Raw genomic sequence first — 27,478 nt, forward strand, 5'->3', positions numbered from 1 at the left:
TTGACATTAAAATACTTTATTGGCTAGATAGAGTGTGCAGTATGGATAGAAATATACTGAAATATAAAGTCCTCCAGAATATCGTGTAGAAAAACCACAATCCATACTTCTACATCTTATTTTATACACATTGCCAAATGTATTCAACAGTGTGAATAAGGTCATATTTGCATTTTTTCTTCTCTTGAAAGCACATCTAGTGTAGTCCAAGGCCTTTTTGTTTCTTTAACAGAAAATTGCACAGCTACCCTATTTCCTCATTTGGCCTGAAGTCAGATGAAATTTTACGTAGACTTCTCTCCCTTGCTACATCCTTTCAAGCTTGACTTCTGCCTCTTTTTCTCCCTTTGTCCCAGTATGCGATAGATCTTTTTCTTAGCCTCCTTTTGCCTCTTGAATTTCTGTTCATCCTCCTTCTGCTTAACTTTGAGATATTCTTTAAGCTGTTCCCGATGTTTTACTTTGGCTTTCTTTATCTTGTAATTATTCACTGTACTCAAAGCACTGAGTAGGGCTGATATCTAAAACAGAAAATAGAGAATCAATATACAAACTGTTCAGTTTTGGTGAGCAAGAAACAGTTTAACCTCAGCAGAGTGCCATATAATGAATCAGAGATTCAAGGTAAGTTCCTAATTATTTCCACACCTGTTACCCCATTTCTAAAATGGTTTAATTATTTATCTTGTTAAGAAGTTAATCATATGTTTAATTTTTGTGAACTCTGATTTTGTTTAGATACTATTTAAAAGGCTGCGCCTGATTGCTACTACTACGGAACACTTAAACTGCAGTTTGGATCTTCTTGCCTTTGCAAGCACTCTGTAATTCTCAATTTTTGAAGCAGAGTATTTGCTTCACATCCTGTCTGTGTTAATAATGCATAGCAATGACAAGTCAAATAAAAGACCGCAGCTGCCAATTTAAGTTCCCCATAAGGTGAGAGCACTACATTCAACTGAAATACCTTGAAAGTGCTGTGACAAGGACAAAAGTCATATTTAGGCTTCAGGTGACCAGCTAGTTTTTGAAAAATAGACACCGTCCACTCAGTGACAGTTCCATATACCTACTACATGCCAAACGGGAACAAAAGAAATTGCAGGTGATATTTTTCACTAGGAGCATATATGTCTTTAGCACGAGCAGTAGATTCAAGTGCTAAAACAATAGTTAGAAATGGTCTAAGCAACACATTTACCCTTTGGGAGTCCTTGTTTCAGAATAAGTGATAATTACCTTCTTTTCATGAGGCTCCCTGATAACAGCTGGTCTCCACTGGTCTTTTGGAGTCTTGCCTTTCTTCTCCAGATTCTTAGGCTTGTTCTTAAAAGGCAGTGCCTTCTGCAGTGCTTTAGGAATGTGGAGCTTATTGAAATGCCTTTTCTCCCTCACAATAGGCTAAAGGAACAGATATAGAACATACATAAGATTCATGATCTTAAAGAAAGCTTTTATTTTCTATCTTTTGGGGGAAAAAACCAAAACACCTTAGACAAAAAAAACCGCACAACACAAAACCCCAAAAAACACTCCCCACCACCTCCAAAAAAGATTCTCTGATGTCCTTGCACCAAACTGTGAATGGTATGTTCACTCCAATTTTACTATGACAGAAGTCTCAGTAAGCTTTTGGAGAAGACTTCTACCCTGCAGATTACTTTATAAACTTCCATTGACCCACAACAATCTGCTTTCCACTGCTTTATTCCCATCTCATGCCAGGAAAGACTGCCTTATGGATAAAAATATGAAGGCACACGTGCACATGAACATACATTTACACTGCTCTCAGTTTGCAGAGGTGTGAGGCAGAGTACATATTTGACTGTGATAACTGTTTTTTAAAGAAAAAAAAAAAGACATATCAAATATACCTTATAGAGAGAATCTTTGTTTTGTTTCACTTTGATGCCTCGCTCATGCCTTAGCTGGCCTGTTGTCTTCATTCCACTCCAACTATTTTTCTCACCTGCTGGCTTCAGCAAGGATGTTACAGGGTTATAAAATGTTGGGATAGAAACAGGATACCAAGTCCTCACAAAGACGATATCTGAAAGAAAAGGAAATGTTACTTGCCTCTGTAACAACACGGTTCATCACATCCACACTCCAAGAAAAGATTGCCTGGATAGAATAGGTAACTAACATCTAGACCACATGCTAGAGTATTGTGTTTGGTGTACATACACATTCGGCAAAAGGAACTATTCATACACTCAAGATTCTGCAAAACCCCATAAAGTCATAAAACCATGACACATTCCTGAATACCACCCTATTCATTATTCATTCAATTGAAGAACTAGCAACAAGGTTCATATATGTATATGTGCCTCTACTGTTCCTGACAAAAACAATTTGCTTTTCCTCTGCCTATTTTTATAAGAGAACTAACTTGCTTTTATTTTGCACTGTCCATAATTTTGATGGGTTTAAGAAAAGGCCATATGAACCCAAATAAGCATAAACTCATGTTCTCAACATCACAGTGACACTCAGCAAACACAGGAGATCACTTAACACCTGCATAATTTCCCCAAAAGGTTAGGGAAAAAGAGTTAACCAGAGTTACAACACCACTCTTCGGATTTCTCAGAAAAAATGTCCTTCTAGCACCTGTACCACTAAATACAATTCATCTTCATGTTCAAGGAGAAAAGCATACCATGCTATGTAGAACACTTGGAAAAACAGGTCTCTGAGGCAAACCTTTTCATCTACATACTATATAATTTCTCAGTATAACTGAAAGACACCCGACATAAAATGTACTTTTTAAAAATTTTATTCTGCATCTCACCAGATATTTCATGCTCTTTGAATTCACATCTCAATTATCAGATTCCCAAGATTCTGAGACACAGCTTTTCAATCTGTGAAGCAGGATGAAAGTTGTGACATAACTTACATGGAAAGTGCAACCTACCACTCATCAGCAACTTGTCTTCAAATGTTGCTCTGAAAGCACCTACTGGAGTTCGGAGGGCCTTTTTGATCTGTCCTCGGATACCACTCACAGTACGAATCGCTGCACCTTCAAATTTAGCCACTTCCAACTGAGAGTTAAACATTCCCTGAAAGTGTGAATTACCCACCATCATTCAAGATGCTAAGCCACAAAACGTTTTTAATTCTCACAAGCACATCTTGTAAAGATATTAAATATATGCATTTAAAATTCAAAAACAGAACATATTTGAGAGAATCTGTTCAGTTCTCTTTTGAAGTCATTTGCTGGAACACAGCATACCTTAAAAGCAAGTAAGCTGCCTTAAGTTGCTAGCTGTGAAACTCTAATACAATGTAGCTCTCCAAGGTTTGGGCTCTTTCATAAACCAAAAGGAAGCCAGGAAAAATTCTGTGTATGCTTACTTGAGTGCTTCACTGCTAGAATCAGTGCTTAGTTGCTTACTGCCCCAAATGCAGAATAACCTAACCTCTTCCTGAGCCTGGAAGCCCAACTAAGGACAGCTGAAAGGTCAATGAAATTTCACTCTGCAACACTTCCTGCCCCAAACACTTTCGTAACTGTAATTGTGAAGTCCTAAGCACTGCTAGAAGTTATCTTTGATCCCAGAGCTGAAATTCAGTGGGATCAAACTGCCTGAATGACACAGGGATAGGTTCACAATTTGCCTGAGGTATCTGCCACTGTGGGAAGCTAATCCATGGGTTTGGGGCAGTGTGGGGCAGGAAGAGAAAAAACAAAAAAACAAAAACCCACATTAAATGTCAGCCAGGAGACTGTTCTAGAACTTTTGTCTGGTTAACAATAATTCATATTCATTGGCTAATGGTTAGTACTTTTAGAGACTGCACTGAAGAGAGCTCAGAAAAACACCAAGCAGCTACTGAGATCCAGAACAGCATGCAACAGTTAAGGGGAACTTCTGCCTTGGGAAAGACAGACGGAGTCCCAGGTTGCGTTCCCTCCTAACATCAGCACATGTGGTTTTACAGTATACATACCTACCTTAATAAAAGAAGTGTTCTTAAAAATTTTGAATGGAAAACCAGTTAGCTTTAATTTCTTTACAATAGTTATGGATTTATCTAAATCAAGCACAACTCCTGTCGCAGCAATCCGGAAATCAGGCTGAAACATACAGAGATGAAAGACACTGATGAATGTATATTTACCAAACTGTGAAGAAACCATTTCAGACACAATTTCACTGCTTTTTTAGAGTTTGAGTTCAGAATTTATAACCTTTACAGGAGTACAGCAGCATGACAAATGCAAATTGACTTCATACAGACTAGTTCAGGTGCTGCTGACATAACATTCCCACTATTCACTAATGAGATTTTCAGAACTGCCATTCTAATTACCTTGGAAGCAATCTAAGAGTCCTTGTTATCTATCTCACTGTGTTCTCTTTATGAGACAAAATCTTACTCAGACAGAAAGTCTCAAAGGAGCAGTGCTTTATGCACTGCTGTAAGTCACTGTATTATGCTAAGGACACGTGACGAATATAGCCTTTTAATATGTATAACAAGATGACTGTCCAATAGGACTTAAACAAGGTGTATTTTAGGAAGGACGTAATAATTACCACTCTGATTACTGTCGTGTTCATTACAATGCCATGTAAAGCTTTTGTTATACATTGTATGTAAACATAAATCTACCTTTGGGTAGTATGCATGCAACAAAGATCTTATTTGATAAATACTGCTTTAATACTATTTAAATTAATTCAGATACCCATAAACATGCTAACCAGATGTGGAGAAATCACACCGAGGGCAAACTTCTTCAACAGGAACATCACTATTTCATCTGTAACAAGGTTTTAAAAGTTATCTAAATACTTAGTACCCGAAAACGAAGTATGTATAAATCCTTCCACAGAAAATAAAGCAGTATTTGTCATTTTCAATGTAGCAGATGAAAACTGTTTTTTTTTTAAAAAAAAGCCTCTATTCAGTTTCCTGTCTCATCACAATACACCTTTCAAAAGCTGGAGTCCACCTACTTTCTCAGTTCCTACAAGATCACTGCTTTCCCATATGTAAACCTTCTTCCCCAAATCTATATATTTTCTCCAAAGACCCATGGAAAGCAGTAATCAACATTTTGTGATTGACCTACCATTATGCCACTGACAGACTGAACTGCCAAAAATCCCGTCCCCTGAGGAGTGATGGGGCCTACAAGAAAATAAAATTTTAAAATTTATAAAAACCTTTACTACACAACATCTAGCCTCAATTTAAAGTCAGAAAGCTTAGAAATACGTGACAAATATTCTCAATTAATAAAACCGAAGAAAAGTTTAAAGCATTCAACCCATTACTCACATATATTGCCACACAAAAGTTAAAAGAATGGTTAATAAGAAGTTACTGAAGTACAGAAGCATTTGCAGGGCTGCGCCCATAATGTGTGCAAGTATCTCTCTGCACACAGCCAACAAATCCGGTTCCTCTTTGAAAGGATACAACCAAGCAGAATGCTCATAATTTGATTAAAAGTCAAATAATTCTCAAATCATTCAAATAATTGGCAACTGCCTACTTTCCCATACTATTTGGTGTTATTTTATATTCCACAGGGATCACAACTTTTTGAAGACTTATTCTAAAAGCTACTGGGTGTATTTCCTGATACATCCTGTAAAGCCTGAGAATTTTATAGTAAGTGATACAGAACAGTAACTCCAGAATGCCCTCACCCCAAAAAGTTGCTCCACAGTGCATATGTTGTGGTGTGTACTTCAGAAGCCTATGACGGCCATTGTGATCTTCAATGTAGAACATGGGGATAGTCTGAAATCGCCTCCACCCTAATGAGAGGATTAAAGGATCACGTGTCTTAAGTATCTTCTTATACCATCGGTGCTTCTTCAGGCGCAACTAATTAGAAGAAAAGATGAACAATGCTATTACAGGATAATAACATTCATTCTGAAATTCAAGCCTTAATCTTCGGGAATGATTGAAAGTAACTTCATCTACACCAGAATTTTTAATTCAGTAAGCTTTGTATCTTCGAACGTTCTCATTAACACTAGGTTGACTACAAAGATAAAGCTAATCAGTATTTCACTCACTTTGAAGTCATGTTTGTATGCATACGAGCAAATATTATATTAAAAAAATATATATATGTGCTAGTAATTTTTCTGTAGTCACTTGTCCATACACCATGAACCTCAGAATACAATTTATGTTTGCAATTTAACAGTTACAAGTATCAGATCTTAGTCATGAGACATCTCTGCAAATGGACATTAAACAACAGTAACTTCTTCCAGTTAAGCCTATAAAAATCCAGTGTCTGCTACTGTAGAGTTAATTGTGTCAAAAGCAAATCCCCTATTCAAGAGACAAAGATGAAGGTTTCTCTCTGTGTTAATAGATAGAAAATAAATAATAACTCCAGACACTCTGAAGCACACCTGTACCAACATTTAGTGCCCTCACAGCTTTGGCTACGTACCTGTACATATCCAACATTTCCTTCACTGTTGCCTAAACCACCCAGGATAATAGGATAATGAGGATCAAAATTCAGGACAAATTCACATGGGACATTCTCAATCTCTATTCGAACATACATCCCAGGCCGGAAGCCCTCATACTGCACTCTGGTCTCATCATCTTGATCTTCAAATTCCGCTCGATTAAGCTATGTGACAAAGAGAAAGTCACCATGTGTTTTACAAAATTCAAGTATTAACAACTTGTTCATGAGGTGCCAGTTCTATTTAAAACATGATAACATTTATATAAATCTTTTCAGAAAGATCTGATAGATTTTGTGACTTTTTATTCAGAGCAAGATCTCTGCCACCATGAATTCCTTCCAATTTGAAATCCCAAGTGGGCCTGTTAGGTTACTTGAAAGACATTACTCAAGAGAAGCAAATGACTGAGTGACTTCTGATGTACCTTTCACAATGGTGACTTTGGATTTTAAAGATACACCTGTCAAAAGTACATTTTTGATTTAGGAGCCCAAATACATTTTAAAGTTAACATCCTGATCTTTAAGGTGTCACTTTATGAGGAGGCCAGCCTCCTATCTTACTCAGCAGCTTAAAAATATTTCTGTGCATCCTCACACTGTATATCATCAAAAGGGTCTTTTAAAGCTCTTCTGTACCATGTGAAGGTAGATACTGTGTAAATATTTAACAAGATATCCTTGTGAATAACAGAAGCCTCACCCTCCTGTCCTGATGTTCAGCTACCTAAGATGCCATGTTTAAGCAAACTAATTATTAATTTCATTTCTCAAGGTATTCAGATATGGCACAAATCTGTCCAAGTTTGTTTTTCTAGAAGCCTTTACACATCCCCAGTTTGAGATCCTTGACTTTCCATCCTGCAGTAGGAATGATGCTGATACGTATTTCTGTAACAGACCTCAAATGAAACAGTTGTAAATTGTCTTGTATTCTTTCACTGGAATGTCCTCCTTTGCACTTTTAGTAAGTACATCAGCATACCAGAGCTTATATGATCACTTATGACAGAGGCTAATGCAAGAAGATAATAATTAATTTAATGACTATTTACAGCAAGATTTTGTCAAAAGAGAAGACAGTAAAATTACTAGCAATGTAAGGCAATATTCTTTCAAGTCAGCCAAAGAAAGAAGCTACTTTTAAGCTTATAAGATTTTAGCTAAAAAAACAAGACCTGGAACAAAATCAACAGCTCCAATTCTAGATACAGTTACACTGAAGACTCCTATCACACGTACAGAGCAATGGTCATGAATGATTTTTTCCTCAAAATAATCTGACAGTTTGATGAAAAAAAGACTGCCACACAGAACTTATTTATCTGTTAATAACATTACAAAAATAACACTAAAAATAATATTGGGAAAATATTTGACACAAATAAGCATGAAAAAGATTTTCACCTTCTACACAGAAAAGGATCCCTTTCCCCTACTTCCTGGAGGGGAACCTTCTCCCTCATGTTTTGCAGGTTTTTTTGAGACCTGTCATGCTAGTTCCACTACTAAGGGACAAACGGATAACTTAAAAATTTTAAGTAGATGAAGTTTAGATGACACATCCTGACTTATTCAGTGATTTACAATATGGTTAACTACTTAAGTCAGTTTAAATTAAGCTTTCAGTCGTTTGGCTTGTTTGCTTGTTTTTCCTTCCAGCTAATGGAATCAAAAAGTTGAACCATAAAAAAAACCCACAAGCGTGTGTGTACTTTCTGAAGTAGCTCCTGAATGAGACACATGACTGTGTCTCTCCAGGAAAAAACCTTTGGGCAAACTCTGTGGGGTATTTTTGAAGACGTATAGCCAGATAAATTGCCAAGTTAACAGCTTGTACCTGTGCTTGTTTATGCAGTTCTTCTTTAAGATCATCAAAGTATGTGGCATCCCCTTCATCATATTCTGCATCAAACATTTCTTTCAGTTTCCGTTTCTTATCCATGCGCTCCTTTTTCTTTTCCTCCTCCTCAGGTTCTGGTTTGGATATTTTTTCATCTTCCTCCTCTTCTTCACTTCCAGACTAATCAACAGTAAGTTATCAAACATGTAAAACAGTTCATTGAAAACAACCCATTATGATTAACAGTTTAATATATATTACTAAGTATTATTTTGTCATAATGCAAATTATTAGACACTTTAAAAATATTTCCATTTTAGACAGAAATTAGGAACTTAGTCATACAAGAAGATGTAACTTCAGCAATGATCAAAGCATTTCATGATCTAATCATATCCTTTTGCACTGAGAAAACTTCTTACGTTTATTTTAATGTCAGGGAACAGACCCTGCAATGGACCTGTCTGTTATTCTACAGCTAAAATAAACACATATAATAAAGGAAAAAAAAAAAGAAGTAATTGTTGATAGCACCAAGTAATACTGTGCTGGAAGGCAGCACTCTAGAGGCCAGAGAAGAGGAAGCTGGTTCACAAGCCATTTGAAAACTGCCAAAATGATGCCGTTACCCTCAATTTTATAATGAAATGCAAAGCCATCAAGTTGCTCAGTCCGAAAAAAAATATTGATTTTTCAATCTGTATTGTCACAGACAACTACAGCTCATTCTTGGAAGATATTCAAGGCACAGCATAAAATTGTTTCCACCAGCCTCTTTTATGTAGATATGAAGAATGACTAGGAAACTGTCAGTTTCCACAATTTGTTGTGTTTAAACAGAGCTCTATAATCTTCTGCACCATATGAAATGACATAGTACAAACAGTTACGATTACATTTGGTTTTAAAATACTTCTTTCGTACCTCCAGATCCTCCAGCTCTTGGTTAAGCCTGACACCTACTGTTAAGTAAGTGAGGTGACTTCTCCTACATAATTAAACAATTCAGTTTGAGACTAAAAACATGCCATTCTAGATATTTATAGGTTCTGAAGTCCATAATACATAAACCTTTTCTTCCTTGTTCCCACTGATTTCTTTCCTATTGATTCATGAAAACTAGATTTATTACACAGGACACCTATCACTTGATCAGAAACTCATATACGTTGCTAAAGAACATAAAAATACAGGTCAGACCTCATCTTCAGTAGCATGCTTTCCTTTGTGCACAACACCAGTTTCAAGATCTTCAAAATCTCCATACAGTTCTTCTGCAACAATAAGCACCCAAGATATCTGACAGTTAACCATTATGTTATATTGCAGTTAGCCATTCTGTTATATTGCAGTTAGCCATTCTGTTATATTGCAGTTAGCCATTCTGTTATATTGTTCCATACAATTTCTCATATTTTCAGTATTGTATATTTCTCAGTACTGCTTTGTAGATTAGTTTCAGCCCAAGTGTTTTTTTTTTCCCATCAACAGTTTTATAAGTCTGTTCTGCCCTCTCTATAGTTTCAGCTAAACACCAGTGGCTCCTCCTTTTTCCTTTCAACACCTTTAGGACTTCAAAAATGTAAGTAAAGTTTAGATCATTCCAAAGGACCACACAGCACATTAGTTAGCACTCTTAAGGACACAAGAAACCAGCAGGACAATCAAGCTCCTATCTTTAATTTTAAAAAATAAAATTAGCAAAAAATATGGCAGACAATTTTTAAGTTAAATACAAATGCTTATAAAAGCCTGTCAAGCCACAATCATTTTGCATAAGATACAGCCATCTTATTAAAATTTTCTACATATTTCCTAATTAAAAAAAAATCTCCAAATCATCTGAAGATAGATCTCACTTTTCAGCCAGTGAATGACCAGTTTGCCTTCCCATTAAAAAAGAATTTCTGTTTATTTCCACCAAGACTATCCAAAACATAAACCATACATAGAGGATGAATAGCTAAACTCAGATACATAACTCAAAGTTGGCATGGCCGAATGTTGACTAAGGACTCCATTTCCTAATTTATACTCTATTTCTTAGAGTATAAATTTTCAGAATGTGCTACTTGCCTACTGTTTGTACAGAGATTTACAGCAATGTTTAATTATATTAGTATTTGTCTAATACTTTATGTAAGTTTGAACAAAAATTGCAAGTATATCACTAATGCAAAACATTCTACATAAAGTCGTACTTTTCTTAAAAATCCTGTACACATTAATCATTTTTAGAAGTCTGACACATACCATCTTCCTCCAACAGTTTTGCTGCATCTTTATCATCTTCCCACTTTCCAGTAACAAAGCAGTCTCGAATATTGTTCATAACCTGCAAAATAATAGTGTCATTGCCTTGTACCATTACAGCTTGTGATCAGCAGAAACATTCTCCAGTATGTTCCCCACTCCTCCATCAGAGATACCACCTCAGAGATAATCAGATATTCTCACACACTGCTCCACATCAACACATCATTAGGAAAATTACACAATGCCTCAGCAAAAGCAGGAAAGTGAAACCAACTCAACTCTTGACCAAAGGTCTTTACACTAACAAGGTCTCTACCCTAGATCATATTTTATCTCATGATTCCCCTGCTTTTTACTTTTCAGTAAATAAACAGTAAACTATGATCCACCAAATAGTCAAGAGAGCCAAGCATTAAACTGACTTAATTCTAACTTTCCATTTCTGTAAGACAGGAATTGATTAGCTAGTAAATACTTCTAACGACAGCAAGTAGCAGAAGATATGACACTCTGGCCGTAGCTCCCATAGGTCTGTTTCAATGACAATTCAGCAGTACTTTATGAGACACAGCCAGGACATAACCAGATAATTGCAGAAGCAATTATCCAATGGTATTACCTCTTCTAAATCCCAGTCTTGCGGCTTTTCTACCAGAAATTTGGAGCAGTCAAGAGCATTAGCCTTCCGTTTGGATGCTTTGTCCGGACGGCTGACACGAAACAAACCTCCAAGTTCACCACCTGCATCTTCACTCTCATGGTCCTCATCCTCAACAGCTAAATGAAAGATACAAGCTATGATTATTTCCCCCACAGTACATGGATTACATTCATTAACAACCTCTATTCTGCCTTATGTTTCACAATACCTGCAGTAGTTTGAGGAAAAAAAGATGCAAACTAAAAATAGTTTTAAATATAGAAGACTGAAGAAAAAGGTACACTGATCCATTGTAAGAGTTAAATTACAACCCTCAACAAGGACAAAATAAGGTGAGCAGCAACCAGGGAGATAATATACACTGTGAGCAGTCAACTTCAGTTATACAGTTGTTCCAATCAGAAACATGTAATTCATTTCACAAACTCCACATAGTCCAAATTTTTTTGAACAACATGAAATCTGGTTCTATTTGCACAACTGGAATCATCTGAAAAAATATTGCCCAACAAGTAAGCACAGCATGGTTCATTCAATATCATAAGTAGAAACAATACCAAAACAATCTGTGAATAGAAATGACATTAAACTAGTCTGTAAAGCAAGACTACCGGACTTGAGAACCTGCCAGCAAATCATCCTGCTCCTGCACTGTGGAAGGTTTACAGAAGCCAAATCCTCATTGTGTTCTAAGAGGTTCTGCATGATGAGATTTGTACACTCAAGACAACTACTGGAAAAATTGTGAATTAAACAGAACAAATTATATAAATAGCAATTTTCTCTTCCTTTTAAGCCAGCTAGCTTTTTTTTCTTTAAAAGCACCCTTATTACAGACATAAAAATACTAAGTCACGTCTGAGAGAGTATTCCACTCTCAGTCAATGTGAGACAGACGTTCCTGAAAGCAGACAACAAACAACATCCCTTTATGAAACACATCAATTACCACAATGGATTTGCATAATATCTACCAGATAATTACATAAATGACTAAACTTTAAATGTTTGGGGGAAAATAGTTGTACCAGAAAACACGAGTAACAATCAAGTAGTCTGGAAAATGAACTCAAAATGCTTTTCATTAGCAAAGTAAAAACTGCCTTTGTTACAATTATTAGTGAAAATTAGTATCAACAATTAAAAGTCAATTAACTCTCCTCAAGACTCCCACCAAAAGATTCAGACTTGCAACCTTGGTAACAGCTAAAAAGCTACCATATATTAAGACAGTAAAAGTTTCCAAACAGATTAGTACCTGTTCCATATATCAGTTTCCGAAGATTGGGGGTCAAACGTTGCTGTCTTAGAAAGGCTTGAGCTGCCTTCTGTGTAAGGTCCTCTTTCCACTTAAGTGCACCTGAAAAGGGAAAAAATTTGCATTCTACCTCCAAAAAAGAACAAGAATTAAGAGCTACACAAATAACTTAAATAAGGACATGACAACAACAGGCTTAAGAAGTATAGACACAACTCAAGTTTCTTTTTTTCATACTCCATATATACACAGAAACAAACTGTGACTAAAATTACATCACTTTTTTTTCCCGAGTCCTTATTTTAGCACAAAGTTTTAAGAGATTATTAGCAATAGTAACAGATTTAATTATTTTCATGATGATACAGGTCGTCTTTACAGATTCACAGAATGGTTGAGGTTGGAAGGGACTTCTGGAGGCCCAACCTCACTGCTCAAGCAGGGTCACCTAGAGCAGGTTGCCCAGGACCACATTCAGATGGCTTCTGAGTACCTCCAAGGATGGAGATTTCACAGCTTCTCAGGGCAACCTGTTCTGGTGCTCAGTGAGTAGTTAATACATTTCAGTAACATTCCCCCCAAAATTTTTTATTCTTTCTAAATCTAATAGAGCATCATAATTTGTTTTACGCACATAGCCATAAAGAGAAATGTACGCGGAATCAATGAAGCTCATAAAATGAGCCACCTCCATCTTAGAGGAAGGAAACCAGAGACCCGTGTACTACACTGCAAATCAAAGGCTTAATAGCATATAATCCCAGGTTTCCTAACTTGAAGTTTGCCACTTAGCAACTATATATATATATATATAGGAGGGGCAACATTATATAGTATTCAATAATTATAATATCCTTTAACAGTGAACCAAATTAAAAATGGACAGTAAAAATTTTTAATGCTGATCATCTACCTGTTGTGTCAGCAGAAAAATCTATTTTTTCTTCATACTCCTCTTCCTCTCTCAGTAGATTCTCCACATCATCATCCTCAGCTTCTACAGCTTTAAGTTTAGTCTGTCTAGTATCATCAGCTTTCTTTGCTTGACTGTGCTGAAATCCCTTTCTATTTGACTCTTCAACTTCTAATTCATCATGTGAGCTGCCTTCATCACCACCCTCATCGAGGGAAGAGTTTTCAACATCAGATTCTGATGCCTCTTCTGCTGTACAGTTTCCCGAATCTGTAATGAGTACTGCTTTTCTTTTAAGACTGTGATCTGAGATTTGTGGTCTCATTACTGTATCTTCACTATTTATTTCATGCTGCTTAGATTCAGCTACTCTTTTTCTTGCAGCCTCAAAATCACTATCTGAGCTTTCATGTTCATAAGTCCTTTGCTCATCCTCCTCATCTTCTTCCATCTCACTCTCTTCAGGAGCAGTTTCTCCTTCTCCTTCAGAACTCATCTCAAGATTGTCATCACTGTCTGCAAATGCTGGCAGTTCATTCACAGCTTCTTCTTTAGCCACCTCTGTTTTCAGACGTTTGGTTCTCCCAACAGATATCTCTTCCCCTAATAGCTCTCTGTCACTTTCTTCCTCAGCATCTTCATCTTCACCATTGCCATCACTTCCATCCTCAGACATTGCTGCTTCTTCTTCTTGGTCATCTTCCTCATCACTTACTGCATCATCATTTTCTTTCTCCTCTTCTTCAAATAATGCTTTCCGACGTACTCTTCCAGTCTTCAAATCAATCTGTCTCTCTTCTTTTGGCATCACAAACCTGTTTTCCCAAAGATCACGTTTGGAGTAAATTGTAAAGTACAAGCAAATTTTAATGAAACAATGAAGCTGCATGTTAATATTCAATTACTATTTTTTTTAAAAAAACAGAACGAGGTTATGGAGAACATTAAAAAGGCAATGGAGTTTTTTAAGCATAGAACGCCTCTTAATTCAAGAATACACCCTGTGTTATAACCACAAAGAATTCCAAGAAACTTCTTCATTTTCCATGGAATACAAATAGGTTATACAATGAATTTTACTGAAGATTGTGACTTCCATTCTCCAAAACTCTAAAGAAAAACAGAAATAGGTTACATAGGGGTATATCAGCAAGGAATTACTGGAGGACAGGACTATACTGCTTGCAAAACTTTTCTAGTATCAATTATTTTTAAAAAGGGAAATAAAGAGGACACAGGGAACTACAGGCCAGTCAGTCTCACCTCTGCCCAGCAAGATCATGAAGTGGATTCTCCTGGAAACTATGCTAGGGCACATGGAAAATAAGGAGGTGATTGGTGACAGCCAACAGGGCTTCACTAAGGGCAAATCGTGCCTGACAAATTTGGTGGCCTTCTACGACGGGGTTACAGTGCTGGTGGATAGGGAAGAGAAACTGATGCCATCCACGTGGACTTGTGCAGAGCATTTGACGCTGTCCCACACAACATCCTTGCCTCTAAATTGGAGACACGGATTTGATGGATGGACCACTCGGTGGGTAAGGAATTGGCTGGATGGTTGCACTCAAAAAGTTGCAGTCAACAGCTCAACGTCCAATGGAGAGCAGTGATGAGTGGCGTTCCTCAGGGGTCAGTGTTGGGACCAGCGCTGTTTAACATCTTTGTTGGAGACATGGACAGTGGGATCGAGTGCATCCTCAGCAAGTTCACCAATGACACCAAGCTGTGTGGTGCAGTCGACACACTGGAGGGAAGGGATGTGCCATCCAGAGGGACCTGGACAGGCTGGAGAGGTGGGGCCCTGCAAACCTCATGAAGTTCAACAAGGCCAAGTGCAAGGTCCTGCACATGGGTCAGGGCAATCCCAAGCACAAATCCAGGCTGGGCAATGAGTGGATTGAGATCAGCCCTGTGGAGGACTTGAGGGTAGTAGTGGATGGAAAACTGACAATGAGCCAGCAATGTGCACTCGCAGCCCAAAAAGCCAACTGCCTCCTGGGCTGCATCAAGAGAAGTGTGGCCAGCAGGGCGAGGGAGGGGATTCTGCACCTCTACTCTGCTGTCATGAGACCCCACCTGGGGCGCTGTGTCCAGCTCTGGGGCCCCCAACATAAGGACACGGACTTGCTCGAGTGGGTCCAGAGGAGGCCACAAAGATGATCAGGGGCTGGAGCACCTCCCTTATGAGGACAGGCTGAGAGAGTTGGGGTTGCTCAGCCTGGAGAAGAGAAGGCTGCAGGGAGACCTTGTAGCAGCCTTCCAGTACTTAAACGGAGCCTACAGGAAAGATGGGGAGGGACTCTTTATCAGGGAGTGTAGTGATAGGATGAGGGGTAATGGTTTTAAACTGAAAGAGGGCAGATTTAGATTAGATATAAGGAAGAAATTCTTTACTGTGAGGGTGGTGAGACACTGGAACAGGTTGCCCAGAGAAGCTGTGGCTGCCCCCTCCCTGGAAGTGTTCAAGGCCAGGTTGGACGGGGCTTTGAGCAACCTGGTCTAGTGGAAGGTGTCCCTGCCCATGGCAGGAGGGTTGGAACTAGATGGTCTTTAAGGTCCCTTCCAACCCAAATCATTCTATGATTCTGTTCTATGATTCCTATCTCAAAATACCCATGTGGCATATGAGTAGTCTCAGAAGAGGAAGAATTAGGCAATAAGCCATTCTACTAACTGTGCTCTCTTGAGAATTTTTCCTAAATTAGAGCCTGAAATTAGAGATTCATTCATGCTTAAACACTGCTCAGCAATCAAAACTTACTCTTGTCCTACATCTTCTGAACCTAAGGGTCTAGAGTCCATGAAGAGAGAGACCTTGCTTGACGCCATCTTAACATCAATGGCTGAATGTGTGGAGATGAGGCTCTGAACTAGTTCATGATTTGGTCTCACTTCCTCCTAGAAAGCCAAGATATTTTACTTTTCAATTAAAATGAATAAAAAAATCTCTAATGACCAGCTAACAGACTTATTAATCTGCCTAAAACAGTAGAAATAAGCATATGCAAAAAACAATTCCAAAAGCATTTTAAATAAATGTTTTCTCAGAATAGCAAGGTGTCCCTTCCCCTCTTCACACTTCAAGATGCATACGATATTAATCAAAGAAAAATTAGAGGGCCTCCTTCACAGTATGCAACCACTACAGTAAATATCAGCAAGCACACATTACCATAGACCCAAACGTACTTAACATTTAGCACAATAGAGGGGAAAACAGCAGAATTCCATGTTTGTATGCAAATGTTTTCCACCGCTCCCTTTGACCACTCAAATTCTCTAAGTGTTCTCCCACAATCGCCCTGCCCTACAAAATAAGAGTGATAATATCCCAGTACCAGGAGTTTTACAAATCTTAAATCAGTTTGGAAAGTTTATGAAACTAACTTTAGGTACTTATTATTAACTGATCTTTCAAATGTTTTGCACAATATTTTACACAGAGTTAATAAAAACATCCCTCTTCTGAAATCAGTAGAGGAGAAAAAGAAATTATCAACTATGGATGTATAAGAACCGATTATTTACAAGAATCTTGTTTTTAAACACTCATTTTGAATCTAAGGATAAAAACTACATTTTGCAAGAGAATTCAAATCACCAACAGCATTCCCTTACCTCTTCTTTTTCATGAGCATGGCTTCCACCAAGGTCAATATAAACAGCATCTTTATCATACACAATGCCCCCAACTCCTGAAAGAGGGGCATAGACTAGTTTCTCTTTCTCATTTAAAGAACGCTTCTTCTGCTGTTCAGGTAGAGCACAGGGGTCTGGTAGGAAACTCACATCACTCACAGTAAAGTCCCCTACACCTGGGAAATTTGACAAGAGAAACAATAAGGTTTTCACAAAGTTTTGATTCTGAAATTTGTACAATTCACCATGAAGAGATTAAAAAAAAAAAACCAAAAAACCAAAACATTGTAGCATTCAGTGAACCATCAACAGCAAGCTCTATCGAACATCCAATTCTTCTGCCTTACCACTGAACTTAAACAAGCATACACAAATTCACCAGAATACTGCAAAGCTTTGGGTTTGTTTGCTTGTTTTTAAATGAGAAAACTAGCAACTGGCTTTTCTGAGTGTGTCTGTAAATTTATTATTAAAATATTCCTGAATTTAAGCTTTTAAATCATTCACTTGAAATTTATTCTATTCAATGAATATGAGAAATTTTACATAAGACAAATTTACTTTTCACTATTAGGGGTGGTATGTTTTGCACTTCAAACACCTTTTAAACCAAAACACCTCTCAGAAACTTCAGATACTGACTATTAACACTGCAGCAGAACTGCACATTTAAAGCAAAACTATTCACAATAATTTGTTTTTACAAAAACATGTATTATGAAAAATAATTTTCAAAAGCATAACATGTATTTAGAAAGGTAAAAAACCTGTTTTACAATGTACAGTTTAAAGATACAAATCATTCCACAATGAAAATAGCAACAGCTATGTTGTTATTCATAGATCAGTACAAAAACAGTTTTAAGAATCTGCTAAGTTACCTGGCATGTGAATTTGACTTTTGTTTTTTAGGTGTGCTCCTCTCAAATATCCATAAAGCGATATCTTCCTGTCACATTTGGGATTGATTCGAACATCTTCCGGGTTTGTCAACTCTTCCATTCTACCCAACAATCAAAAAAAAAGTTAGAATTTCCAGCTGTCCTAATAGTAACTTTTGAAAAAAGGTAATTTAAGAAAAGAGAATTGTGGCATCACTGCAGCCACTCCATGCTCAGTAGACTCTAATAGTCAAAATAGAATGATCATAAGAAAAAAAATCCATGGAAAAATAGATCTTTCAACAATATTTTAAAATTGTATTTTAAAACTTGTACAATCACGTTCAACAATATATTTCCAGAAGACTTATTGACATTTCACTAAGCATGTACTGTTTTCTTAGCACATTTTAATTACTGTTTATACACTTTCCACACACAACCCTCTTCAAATCAATTTTGCTGTTAGAGGGAAAAGAGCTGAAAGCTGCATTCCCTGCAGCCACACAATACCTTCTTTTCCCTAATAATGGCAGTGAGCAACACAAAAACCACCACAGGAAAGGGGATAGGGAAAGACTGGCTGTTTTCAGGCAGATGAGGGGGAAACTCCTTCCAGAGCTCCTTTCGACACTGCACAAGGGAGGCAACACAAGCACACAGCCAAGGAAGACGATGAGGGACACATTCTGGCTGCAGATCAGCTTAAAACTGATCCAACTAACAGTTATAGCAACCTAAAACAATGTTAGTGAAAGACTACAGAATTTTTTTTTTCTGATTTTCCCCTCTCTGCTTTGTGTATTTTCAGGACTTTGCACAATCTACTTCACCGACAATTTTTTCTAAAGATTGAGAGCTCTGAAAGAGACTTGTTCTAGACACCTTGGATTCTCACAGTAGTTTAGTCGTAACTGTAAGCATTCTGGTAATAAAATATGAAAGGTGAGGTAATGTCTCACATAAGTACAGCCACCATCAAGATTACTTTCATGCTCCAAAGAGACTGTGAATCAAATGCTATACGTGGAGATGGAGCAGAAAGGATGTTCCAGGAAACACAGAGGACTAATTCACCAGCTGTTGTTAAATTGCTGGAATGCTGTTTCTTTTCCACAGAAATTCAGTATCATCATCAAAAAGTGGAATTATTTTAATTTTTTTTTTCTGTGTTTCACAAGTATTTACAATATACCAAAGGCCTATCTACATGATCCAATGCAAGTGAAAACTGAATGGCTAAAGTTATTGGCACAAACCTGGAGAGTACGCTTTCATTTCCCTAAAGCCATCTAGATAACATTAAATACCCATTCACACACAGAGCTGACTGGCTCCAACATTACAGGTTTTTTTAAGCAGCAAGGTGCTACCTATACTGAGATTGAAGAACAGAAAGAAAAGCACACACCTGTCAGCGAGAACATACGGGTGAGATGTCTGCCAAGTAAGAGGTCGGAATTTCATAACCGAGATAAAACGCCCCAAATTGTGAATTTCCTGCTTTTGATATTCTCCGTGAACCATCCCAGACAGGTAAAACAGTTTAGCACCCTTAACACATTAAAAAGACATAAAACCATTAAACATCAATTTAATACCTACAAAACTAAAGAAAGGTAATGCAATTCTAATTTGTAAATCATAACCTGAGGTTGCAGGTTACAATTGGTTCCAAAAGATCAAACTAGTTTACTTCTACATCAAAATTGTCTCCTAAATCTTAGGGGAAAACAACTGACATCCAGAAAACCTCGTACAAAGGTTAATTTGTCTCTCAGACCTACAAGCAGATCCTCCTTGCATAGCACCTATGTAACAGGCCTTTTCACTAGTACCACATGTTTAGTGCTGAGATAGAGAATAATTACACAAGTATTTTAGCAAATAGAAGATTACATAATCTGATACAACATCAGCACTGTCCATTTATACTATTATTTAAAAGATGTAAGAACATAATAAACACTTAAGTATTGCCCTACTTTTAATTTAGCTTCCATAATACAAAATATATGGAAAAATGAATGTTGAATGTCATACCGGATACACTTCAGTCCAGAATCTGTGCTTTAACTTCTTTTTAGTCTTCTTTAATTGTTTGTTGTTCTTGAATGTATCCAGGTGGGTAAGAACTCCCATAATTTTGGGAAAGCCATGTACCTGACAAATGTTCAGGAATTCAAATGTTTCCATCTCAAATCCAAAGCTGGCATCAATAAGCATTAAAACCTGAAAACACAACATCGGCATTTCACTATAACGATACCACAGTGCCCACAAGAGCTAATTTCAAAGGCCACACCTTTAAAGTCATAAGCTTCTTGGGAATCAAAATCTTGCAAAAAGTTTTGTTCTTTATTTTCATGAGACATGGAAATCAACTTTGGCTGTTTAATTAAAGTCTGGATCTTAGCTGCTTTAGAAGTTAGTGGAGCTTAGGAAATCCAATCTCTTCTTCCAGTTAATCAAGTCTCCTTTATATAGATCTGATTAGCTCTTTGTCTCTGAGAAAACTAAAGAAGAATAAGGCTGCTCTAAGAATGCAATAACATGTAGTATCATAAGGTCTGAACAGGTGTTTACTTGGTGAATTTAAAATATGCAAAATTAAGCATCTTCCAAAATTTGCAGGAATGTCTGAGAAAATGAATAAAATTTCTACATCTGTGTCTTGGATGCACTAATGCCTTTAAGGCCAAGTCTTTGGTAAAATGAGACAAACTTACTTCACACATCACAATTACTGTTAGGCATCCCTAAAACACACTGACACAGGAAAACAGCATCCAACAGTCACATGAAAATGGATGCAAAGTTAGGGCCTCAGAAACTAAGAACTTAAAACACATGGGAACTGATGACAGAGACCTGCAAGCAATTATGTAATCTGAGGCTCCTAACAATAAAACCAAAAAGATTTTCAGCATCACCATATGCGAACAGAATCTCAAACATCTATCGCATCTACTAACAGAAAATTTTTGTGGTTTTTAATACATTTCCTTCCTCAAGTAGAATACATGCAAGTAGAACAACATCTGGATTAGTGCACACATGTATTTAGATATTTAGACAGTTAATGTTTAGATAAGGATCTCAAACTCTATTCAGCCATGAATAATATACTCCAAATCCATGTGTAAAGTAAAACTCTAAATAGACAAATGGACCGTGCATTGGGTCCCCAAGATCAGCTGACATATTCCACTGAACCAAAAGTTACATGTGAATTACAACGATGACCACACTCCACTGAAATCAATCCTATTACTACAGTGACCTTCAAAGGGGGAGACATCAAAGTGCAACAAATAAAACCAACTAATGTAAACTAATACATATTTCTACTTTATACATTAGTTGAAAACTTCTTGACTAAAAAACATTTTCAGATTTTATGTGGTTTGATCAAATCCCTTAATGAAAAGACACTTTATCACCTTGGCTTGTTATAAGATCTTCCATTAAAAGTTTACCAGTTGCATTAACAATGAAGTTCAGCAGCATTTCCCTTCTTCCACATCCCCCACCACCACCACACACACACTTTTTTTCCCCCCACCCCCAGGATAAGGAAAGTCCTAGGGTTTTTTCCAGAATATTAGGTTTATTGTCAAGCTTAGTCCTGTTCTCTCTGAAACCAAAGACAGTTTTGCCTTCAATAGCAATGAGTAGAGAAATCAGACATTGGTGCAGTCCAGTCAAAAGTAGTATCATCAAAATAAATTATAGTAGAAATCATGTGACATTGTTAACTTACCAAATCAGCAACTTTAGCCAGGTCAATCATTGTGTTAATGTCACATCCACATTCAATAATAGTTAGCCTGCGTTTCTTACCTGAAAACAGAATTAAGAATCAAAAACTGAAACAGAGGGAGCAAACTGATTAGTCCACTGTTTATTTTCAGCTCACATTCCTGAAGTTCCTGAAGAGTATCTGGGACTCAAATTCTTGTCTAGCATAGAGATCGTCCAACATGCACCACTGTAGAAGTGCCTGTTTTCAAATGTTTATAATTCTGCTACATTTCAACTTTTTGGTTTAAAATTATCATGTTGAGTATGTCTTTTCAACAAAGTTGTTCAGACTTTTCCAAAAGCAATGCTAATAGAAAAAAAACTGGTGGGCTTTTTTACTTTGGAAAATAAAGAAATCTCTGCCTCTCTTATCTTTAGTTAATTCTGTAAATTGTATTTTACCACATTTCTTTTCTTTTGGTATTGTTAAGAAAAATATCCTGTTCTAGACTTTAAAAATAAAAGTAAATTTACGTATCAAAAAATTTCTTAACCTGCATCCCAACGAGAAAGATGGGATGCATGTTAACTTGGCTTGACTAACTTGAGTTAGCTGACTGAACTTTAGACAACAGGAATAATAACTTTAAACAACTATAGACACAGATATCATGTTTTTTGTCTTCAGGTTATCAATTGCAAAATTCAACCCTTGGAGTCCCAGTAGACCAATTAGGAAATTCAATTTAACACGTGAATTTTCCTTTCTTTTTTCTTTCCCATATTTGTCAATTATTCCTTGCAAAAAAGAGATTTATTAGTTAAAGTCTCTGAAGAGTCTACCTACACCAAACATACAGTTGTCCATATCCAAGCAAGGTCCCCCTTATCAATTGGTTCCTTGAGTTGCCATGTGCTGTGCTCCCCTCAGAACGTCAATGATCCCCTCTAGTAATATTCAGGGAAAAGTATGAAGGGAACAGACTAAGACAAGTGGGAACCAGGACTGAAAGCTTAACAAAAAGGAAAAGGAACTGACCAGGAGGTGAGGTGAGGAAAGGTAACTGGAAATGGCTAGGGAAATTAATTCTTGGCTTAAGAAAGAAAGGGACACAAAAACAGGATTATAGGGCAGGGAACCTGAAAGAATGGGAAATGCCTGTAGAGGTTGGGATGAAGCCAGAGAAAACCAGTTCAAAATGGAAAACAGAACCCAGTGGGAAAGGACTTGGGAAGAGTTTGGGGAATGGAAGAAACCGGGAAAGACAAAACCAAAATTAGCATCCCAGCAGGGTGGAAAACAAGTTTAGAGGGACAAGTCCCGCAAAAGCCTAAATCTCACTACTCTTTTACTGTTAATAAGTATGCCTGAAAACACATCCAAATGATTTCTTCAAAATGACCAAAAATTATGAGAACATGAACACGCCCTAGCTCTAAAAGCAAGGCAAATAAGGACTGCAAAATAAGCATTTCCATTTCCCCTATCTTTGTTCTCACCTGAAACAATTGTAACAGGACCCCGGATTTCAACCAGTTTTTGCCTTGTGAAGTTCTTAATGAGACACTTTATTAAGGTGCTCTTCCCAACCTTGGGAGGCCCGACTACAACCACCACCACAGGAGGTGGCTCCAAAGGAGTACGATCAACCACAGGAATGTGATGTTTTTTAGTCTTCAAATCCTGAGTTCTGAGAAGAAATTCATAATAAGTAAATACAAGAACTTGAAAAACAGTAACATTCATTCATTGAAAGTCTTCAGTATTTGTAAAAGCTTGGCCGCAGAGGTTCACCAAGAGGATGTGGAACTTCCACCAAGTGTAAGGAGCTATACGCTCTTCCATTAAGACTAACAAAGCTGTACCACGTAACACAGATGCAGAAAGCATCACACCTCTAATACACACATAAACTACAACACAACTTGGTGAATGATGAAAGCTATGTGAGCACACCAGTGAACATTACACTACATATATTGCTACAGAAAGTAACAAAGAAACCCCAGCCAACTCCTATCCATCTAACTGACCCTGTATGTGCTATAACCAACTCCCACTTCTTACCTATGGAACGTTCTGGCCATCCGCACAGCAGACTGGACTGTAAAGGCTTTGGGGTTTCTCTTCCGCGCATTCTCGTCCTCTCCTATTCCTAGGTCATTGAGATAACGTTTCTTTTTCTTCTCTGCCTTTGGCCCACTATGCTTCGCACGGTGCTTCTTCTTCTCTTTTTCCTCCATCTTACTCTTTCAACAATTGTTTAAAATCAATATGATGTAGATTGCCTCTGTGTGACACTGTGCACAGCTGACACAGGAAGAAAATGCAGTTAGCACATAGAGCATATACCTACAGCATACCCGTGAGAGAACGGCAACACCGTGTAAAAATTACTTAACCACCTGAAAGAGCAGCTAATTTATATCCTGCCTGGCCGCACACGACAGGCGCCGAAGTCCGCCCAGCGCAAAGCAGCAGCACTCCCGGCCGCCCCCAGGCCCAGCGCGCCGGGCACCGCGCTCTCCCCGCCACGGCCGCAGGGCTCGGCCCAGGCCGGGCTCCGTGCCGGGCGGGCCGCCGCTCTCCGGGCGGGCCGCCGCTCTCCGGGCAGGCCGGCAGCCTGCTCCCGGTGGTGCGGGCCCCTCACACGCAGCGGCGGGGCGGGCCCCTACTTCACCCCGGGCAAAGCCGACTGCCAAGGCCGCCGCGGCAGGGAGCCGCCGGGCAGGCCGCGGGCCGGCCCCACGCCTCCTGAGGAGGGGGAGAAGGTGCTCCCGCGGGGCTGCTCCCCACGGGCAGCCGCCTACCTGTCCCGCCGCGCCGCGCCGCAGGATCCGCGTGGGCCCGCACGGCCCGTCCCGCTGTGGCGACACCCCGGAAACAGCGGCTGCGCCCGGAGTTCCGGGAGAGGCGGCGGCGGCGGAGCTCTATTGCCGGCGCACAGGCCGGCAGCCCGGCGGCGCCCGGAGCTGTGTGTGCATCAGCGGCAGGAGGCGCGCCGGGGCCGCCCAGCACAGCCGGGCCGGGACCCCGGGAAGCGGCCCGTGACTGCGCCCGATTTGTGAATCAGTAACGTTCCCGCAGGTGCTGTGAAGGTCCGCGGTATCTGTCCGGCAGCGCTTGCCCCGCGGCACCGGCGGCTGAGGCGGCGTGCGGGCCCCGCGACGGCTGAGGGCCGCTGGCGGCTCGGCGGTTCCTGCCTGCTGCCGCGCTTCTGCGGGGCTGTCCCCGTACGAACGGGCTGCAGTGCCCCCAGAAATCAGTGTGAAAAAGATCTTTTTGAAAAAAATAAATCCTTAGCAAGGACTATGGGAGGTCAAACAAGGCAGAGGGTAAAAACCTGTGAAGGGCTGTCCAGTGCCCTTCGACAAAGTGTACTTACATGGGGGCTTTTTTTCATAGATCAAGTCCGTCACCCCATAGGACACGCCTAGGCATGCAGGGCTCAAGTACTGCAGGTGTGAAGTGAGTAGTTTTTATCTGAGAACTGCGCCTACACCTTGAAGGCAAGTCTTCCTGAAGTTATTTATAGATACATGCCCTTCTTAATTAAGAGCCCTCCTCCAGGGTAATTTGCCTTACGCCAAGGAACAGTGAGGAACTGGGGTGCTAAAGAGGTGTCCAGGTCATGAACTGCTGTCTCTGTGATGCTGGCCAGATGCTGCCTCCAAGGCGGGTGGCTTCCAGCAAGGACTGGCAGCTGCAGAGGCCGTGCCTGTCACTCTGGTCCTGCTGCCGGAGGAGGTGGCTAAGAAGAAAGGAATGTGCTTTGCAGGTTCCCACAAAATGAGAAACTCAAGACGCCTAGCAGTGGGATAGGCCCAGGCTGACTATAAACCACATTGGTAAATTTGGGGTCCTCACTATCTCTTTGACAAGTTATGTGAAAGAAAACACAGTTTTCAATATTCAGCATACAAAATCCTCCTTTCTTCTATAAACAGGAGCATTTTACAGGCAGTAGAAGAGTAGTCCAACACTGAACACACTTGGTTCCTGCCCCACCTCTTCCTCAGTGTCACCTACTTGTATGACAGCAGAGATGCTTTTGGAATGCAAGTCCAGGGGAAGCTACTAATACCATCACTAAAAGTACCTCCTACATGTTGAATAAGCATGTAATTTCTGTTCTGGAATTCTCCACCTCATAGCAAGGAGTGAAAGTTTACAGACATGCCATGAGAGAGTGTTGCATCTGACTGCTCTGCAGAGATTTTTCTTATTTGTGAAATATATGCTAGGCGGGTCTGTTAAAAGCAACTTGTAGAAAAATAAAGAAAACCAGTAACTTAGAAAAGCTCTACCCTGAGCAGTAGGTAGCTCTGTGATGGGAGAATTATTTATTTTTCTTGGACTTGCTCATGAGAAGTATTCAGTGTATTCCACTTCAGTGTTGGAAACATGGGTTTGCTAGTAAGGGAAGCGTGTTCCCTAGACCAGGTGAAGGGGTTCTAATGCCAGGAGTGACAGCTCAATACCAAACACTAACACAGCTGCCTTGGTGCAGCTTTGTGAGCTTTGACAGAATAGGGTGTCTACAGAGTGAGAGGGGGAAGCAGCTGGATGCACTGCAGAGACCAGGCTCACGTAAGGGAACCTGTAACAGCGACCCTCCACTTATTTACCTCAGACCCCTAGGAGATAAGAGGGTGCTGGTTACCATGCATTGAGATCAGCAGGGAGGATACCATGGGAAGACCTGGTGCTGCCTGCCAGGTGGCCACTGACTCCAGGAAGGAACCAAAACTCCACAGCCTTGTGGTTTAGTGGGGCGTGTTATTTTTTCAGATGTCCTTTTCCCTCTTCCTCTTTCTTTGAGACACGGCTGTTTTGCTACACACTTTTGAACACCTGTTTCTGGTCTTTTTTATGTGCAGAATTATTATTCTTGTTCTGTCTGTGCCTAGGAACATGTCTCACTTCTCATTAAGTATGAGGGAGAGGGTATATGTAAATAAAGAAATAAGTCTTAATGTACAGTTTTTAAAAAGTTTACTAAAGGAGTCACATATACAATCATAAATACAATCAACACCTTGTACTTAGCTCTTAGGTACAACTTGTGGTGTTCAAAGTGCCTTGCAGCTATTGTTTGAAGCTACGGTTCTTCCGTAATACATGAGTGTGTTCCAATTCTTCAGGTCAAGGCACAAAAGTTACATGTCACAGCCACAGCTAAAAATTACTGACAAAAGTCAGGACTAATTTTCTGGACTTCTCGTGTACACATCTCAATAGACAGCTTCTTCAAAGAGATATAAACCTAATTAATAAAATAATGGTCTGTTTTTATTATATCTCTTTTGTTCTATAAACAAAATAATTAATAACCTATGTATTAAGGCATACTTAAAATATTCCAGAGCCACATTTTAAACACAAAAAAGGAATTGCATGCATAGTTTTCAGCATCCTAGGCCCAATATTGCTTTAATACACAACCACAGCAGCTCTCCAGAGATACAAATGAAGAACACTTCCATGATTACACACAGCCATGGATCTTGAGAAGTCTAAAAACTGGCTCAATGTGCAAATGCAAAGATGGAACACAATATTTTTTTTTTTTTCCTGTGAGTGAAGTTCTACAAGTTCATTATTACCCAGGTAGAAAACCTTCATTTGGCAAACACAAAACTACAATTTGGAAAAAAAAAAAAAAAAAGGCAATTTGAAAAAAATTATACAAAAGGAAATCACAAAAATATTGCCTTTTAAAAAGCTACACAAATGGTCATTTTTAAATGAAAACACTATACATTAAGTATCTAGGAAAAGACCAGCAGTGTTTCTTTATC

The 27,478-nt window shown here is 38.9% G+C and overlaps 1 protein-coding gene across 3 annotated transcripts; it reads right to left on the minus strand.

Moving 5' to 3' along the window:
- Positions 1-24,558, minus strand: BMS1 (BMS1 ribosome biogenesis factor). Of its 3 annotated transcripts, none has more exons than XM_074874508.1 (23): positions 24,488-24,558; positions 23,745-23,987; positions 23,177-23,367; positions 21,696-21,775; positions 19,976-20,164; positions 19,344-19,486; positions 17,933-18,054; positions 17,031-17,227; positions 16,174-16,310; positions 13,410-14,224; positions 12,497-12,598; positions 11,197-11,354; positions 10,575-10,656; positions 9,522-9,595; positions 8,319-8,501; positions 6,452-6,640; positions 5,685-5,865; positions 5,102-5,160; positions 3,977-4,099; positions 2,930-3,077; positions 1,878-2,053; positions 1,240-1,401; positions 1-521 (listed from the first exon to the last, which is right to left on the minus strand). In XM_074874508.1, the coding sequence occupies exons 2-23, from the start codon at positions 23,918-23,920 to the stop codon at positions 285-287; spliced, it is 3,924 nt and encodes a 1,307-aa protein (XP_074730609.1). In that variant the 5' UTR covers positions 23,921-23,987; positions 24,488-24,558; the 3' UTR covers positions 1-284. The 3 variants fall into 3 exon arrangements, with proteins under 3 accessions (XP_074730609.1, XP_074730610.1, XP_074730611.1); XM_074874509.1 differs by lacking the exon at positions 24,488-24,558 and adding an exon at positions 24,083-24,104; XM_074874510.1 differs by lacking the exons at positions 1-521; positions 1,240-1,401; positions 2,930-3,077 and adding an exon at positions 2,804-2,876 and having other exon boundaries at positions 1,951-2,053.
- Between the last annotated feature and the right edge of the window lie 2,920 nt (positions 24,559-27,478).

This window comes from Strix uralensis, chromosome 7 (genome assembly GCF_047716275.1).
Source record: "Strix uralensis isolate ZFMK-TIS-50842 chromosome 7, bStrUra1, whole genome shotgun sequence".
NCBI lineage: Eukaryota > Metazoa > Chordata > Aves > Strigiformes > Strigidae > Strix > Strix uralensis.

Coding starts and splice junctions, on each gene's coding strand:
- BMS1 (XM_074874508.1), bottom strand. CDS start 23,920: ATGGAGGAAAAAGAGAAGAAGAAGCACCGTGCGAAGCATAGTGGGCCA. Junction 18,055..19,343: donor CCGTATGTTCTCGCTGACAG/GTGTGTGCTTTT, acceptor ATTGTTGGGTAG/AATGGAAGAGTTGACAAACC. Junction 12,599..13,409: donor TTTTTCTGCTGACACAACAG/GTAGATGATCAG, acceptor TTCCCTTTTCAG/GTGCACTTAAGTGGAAAGAG.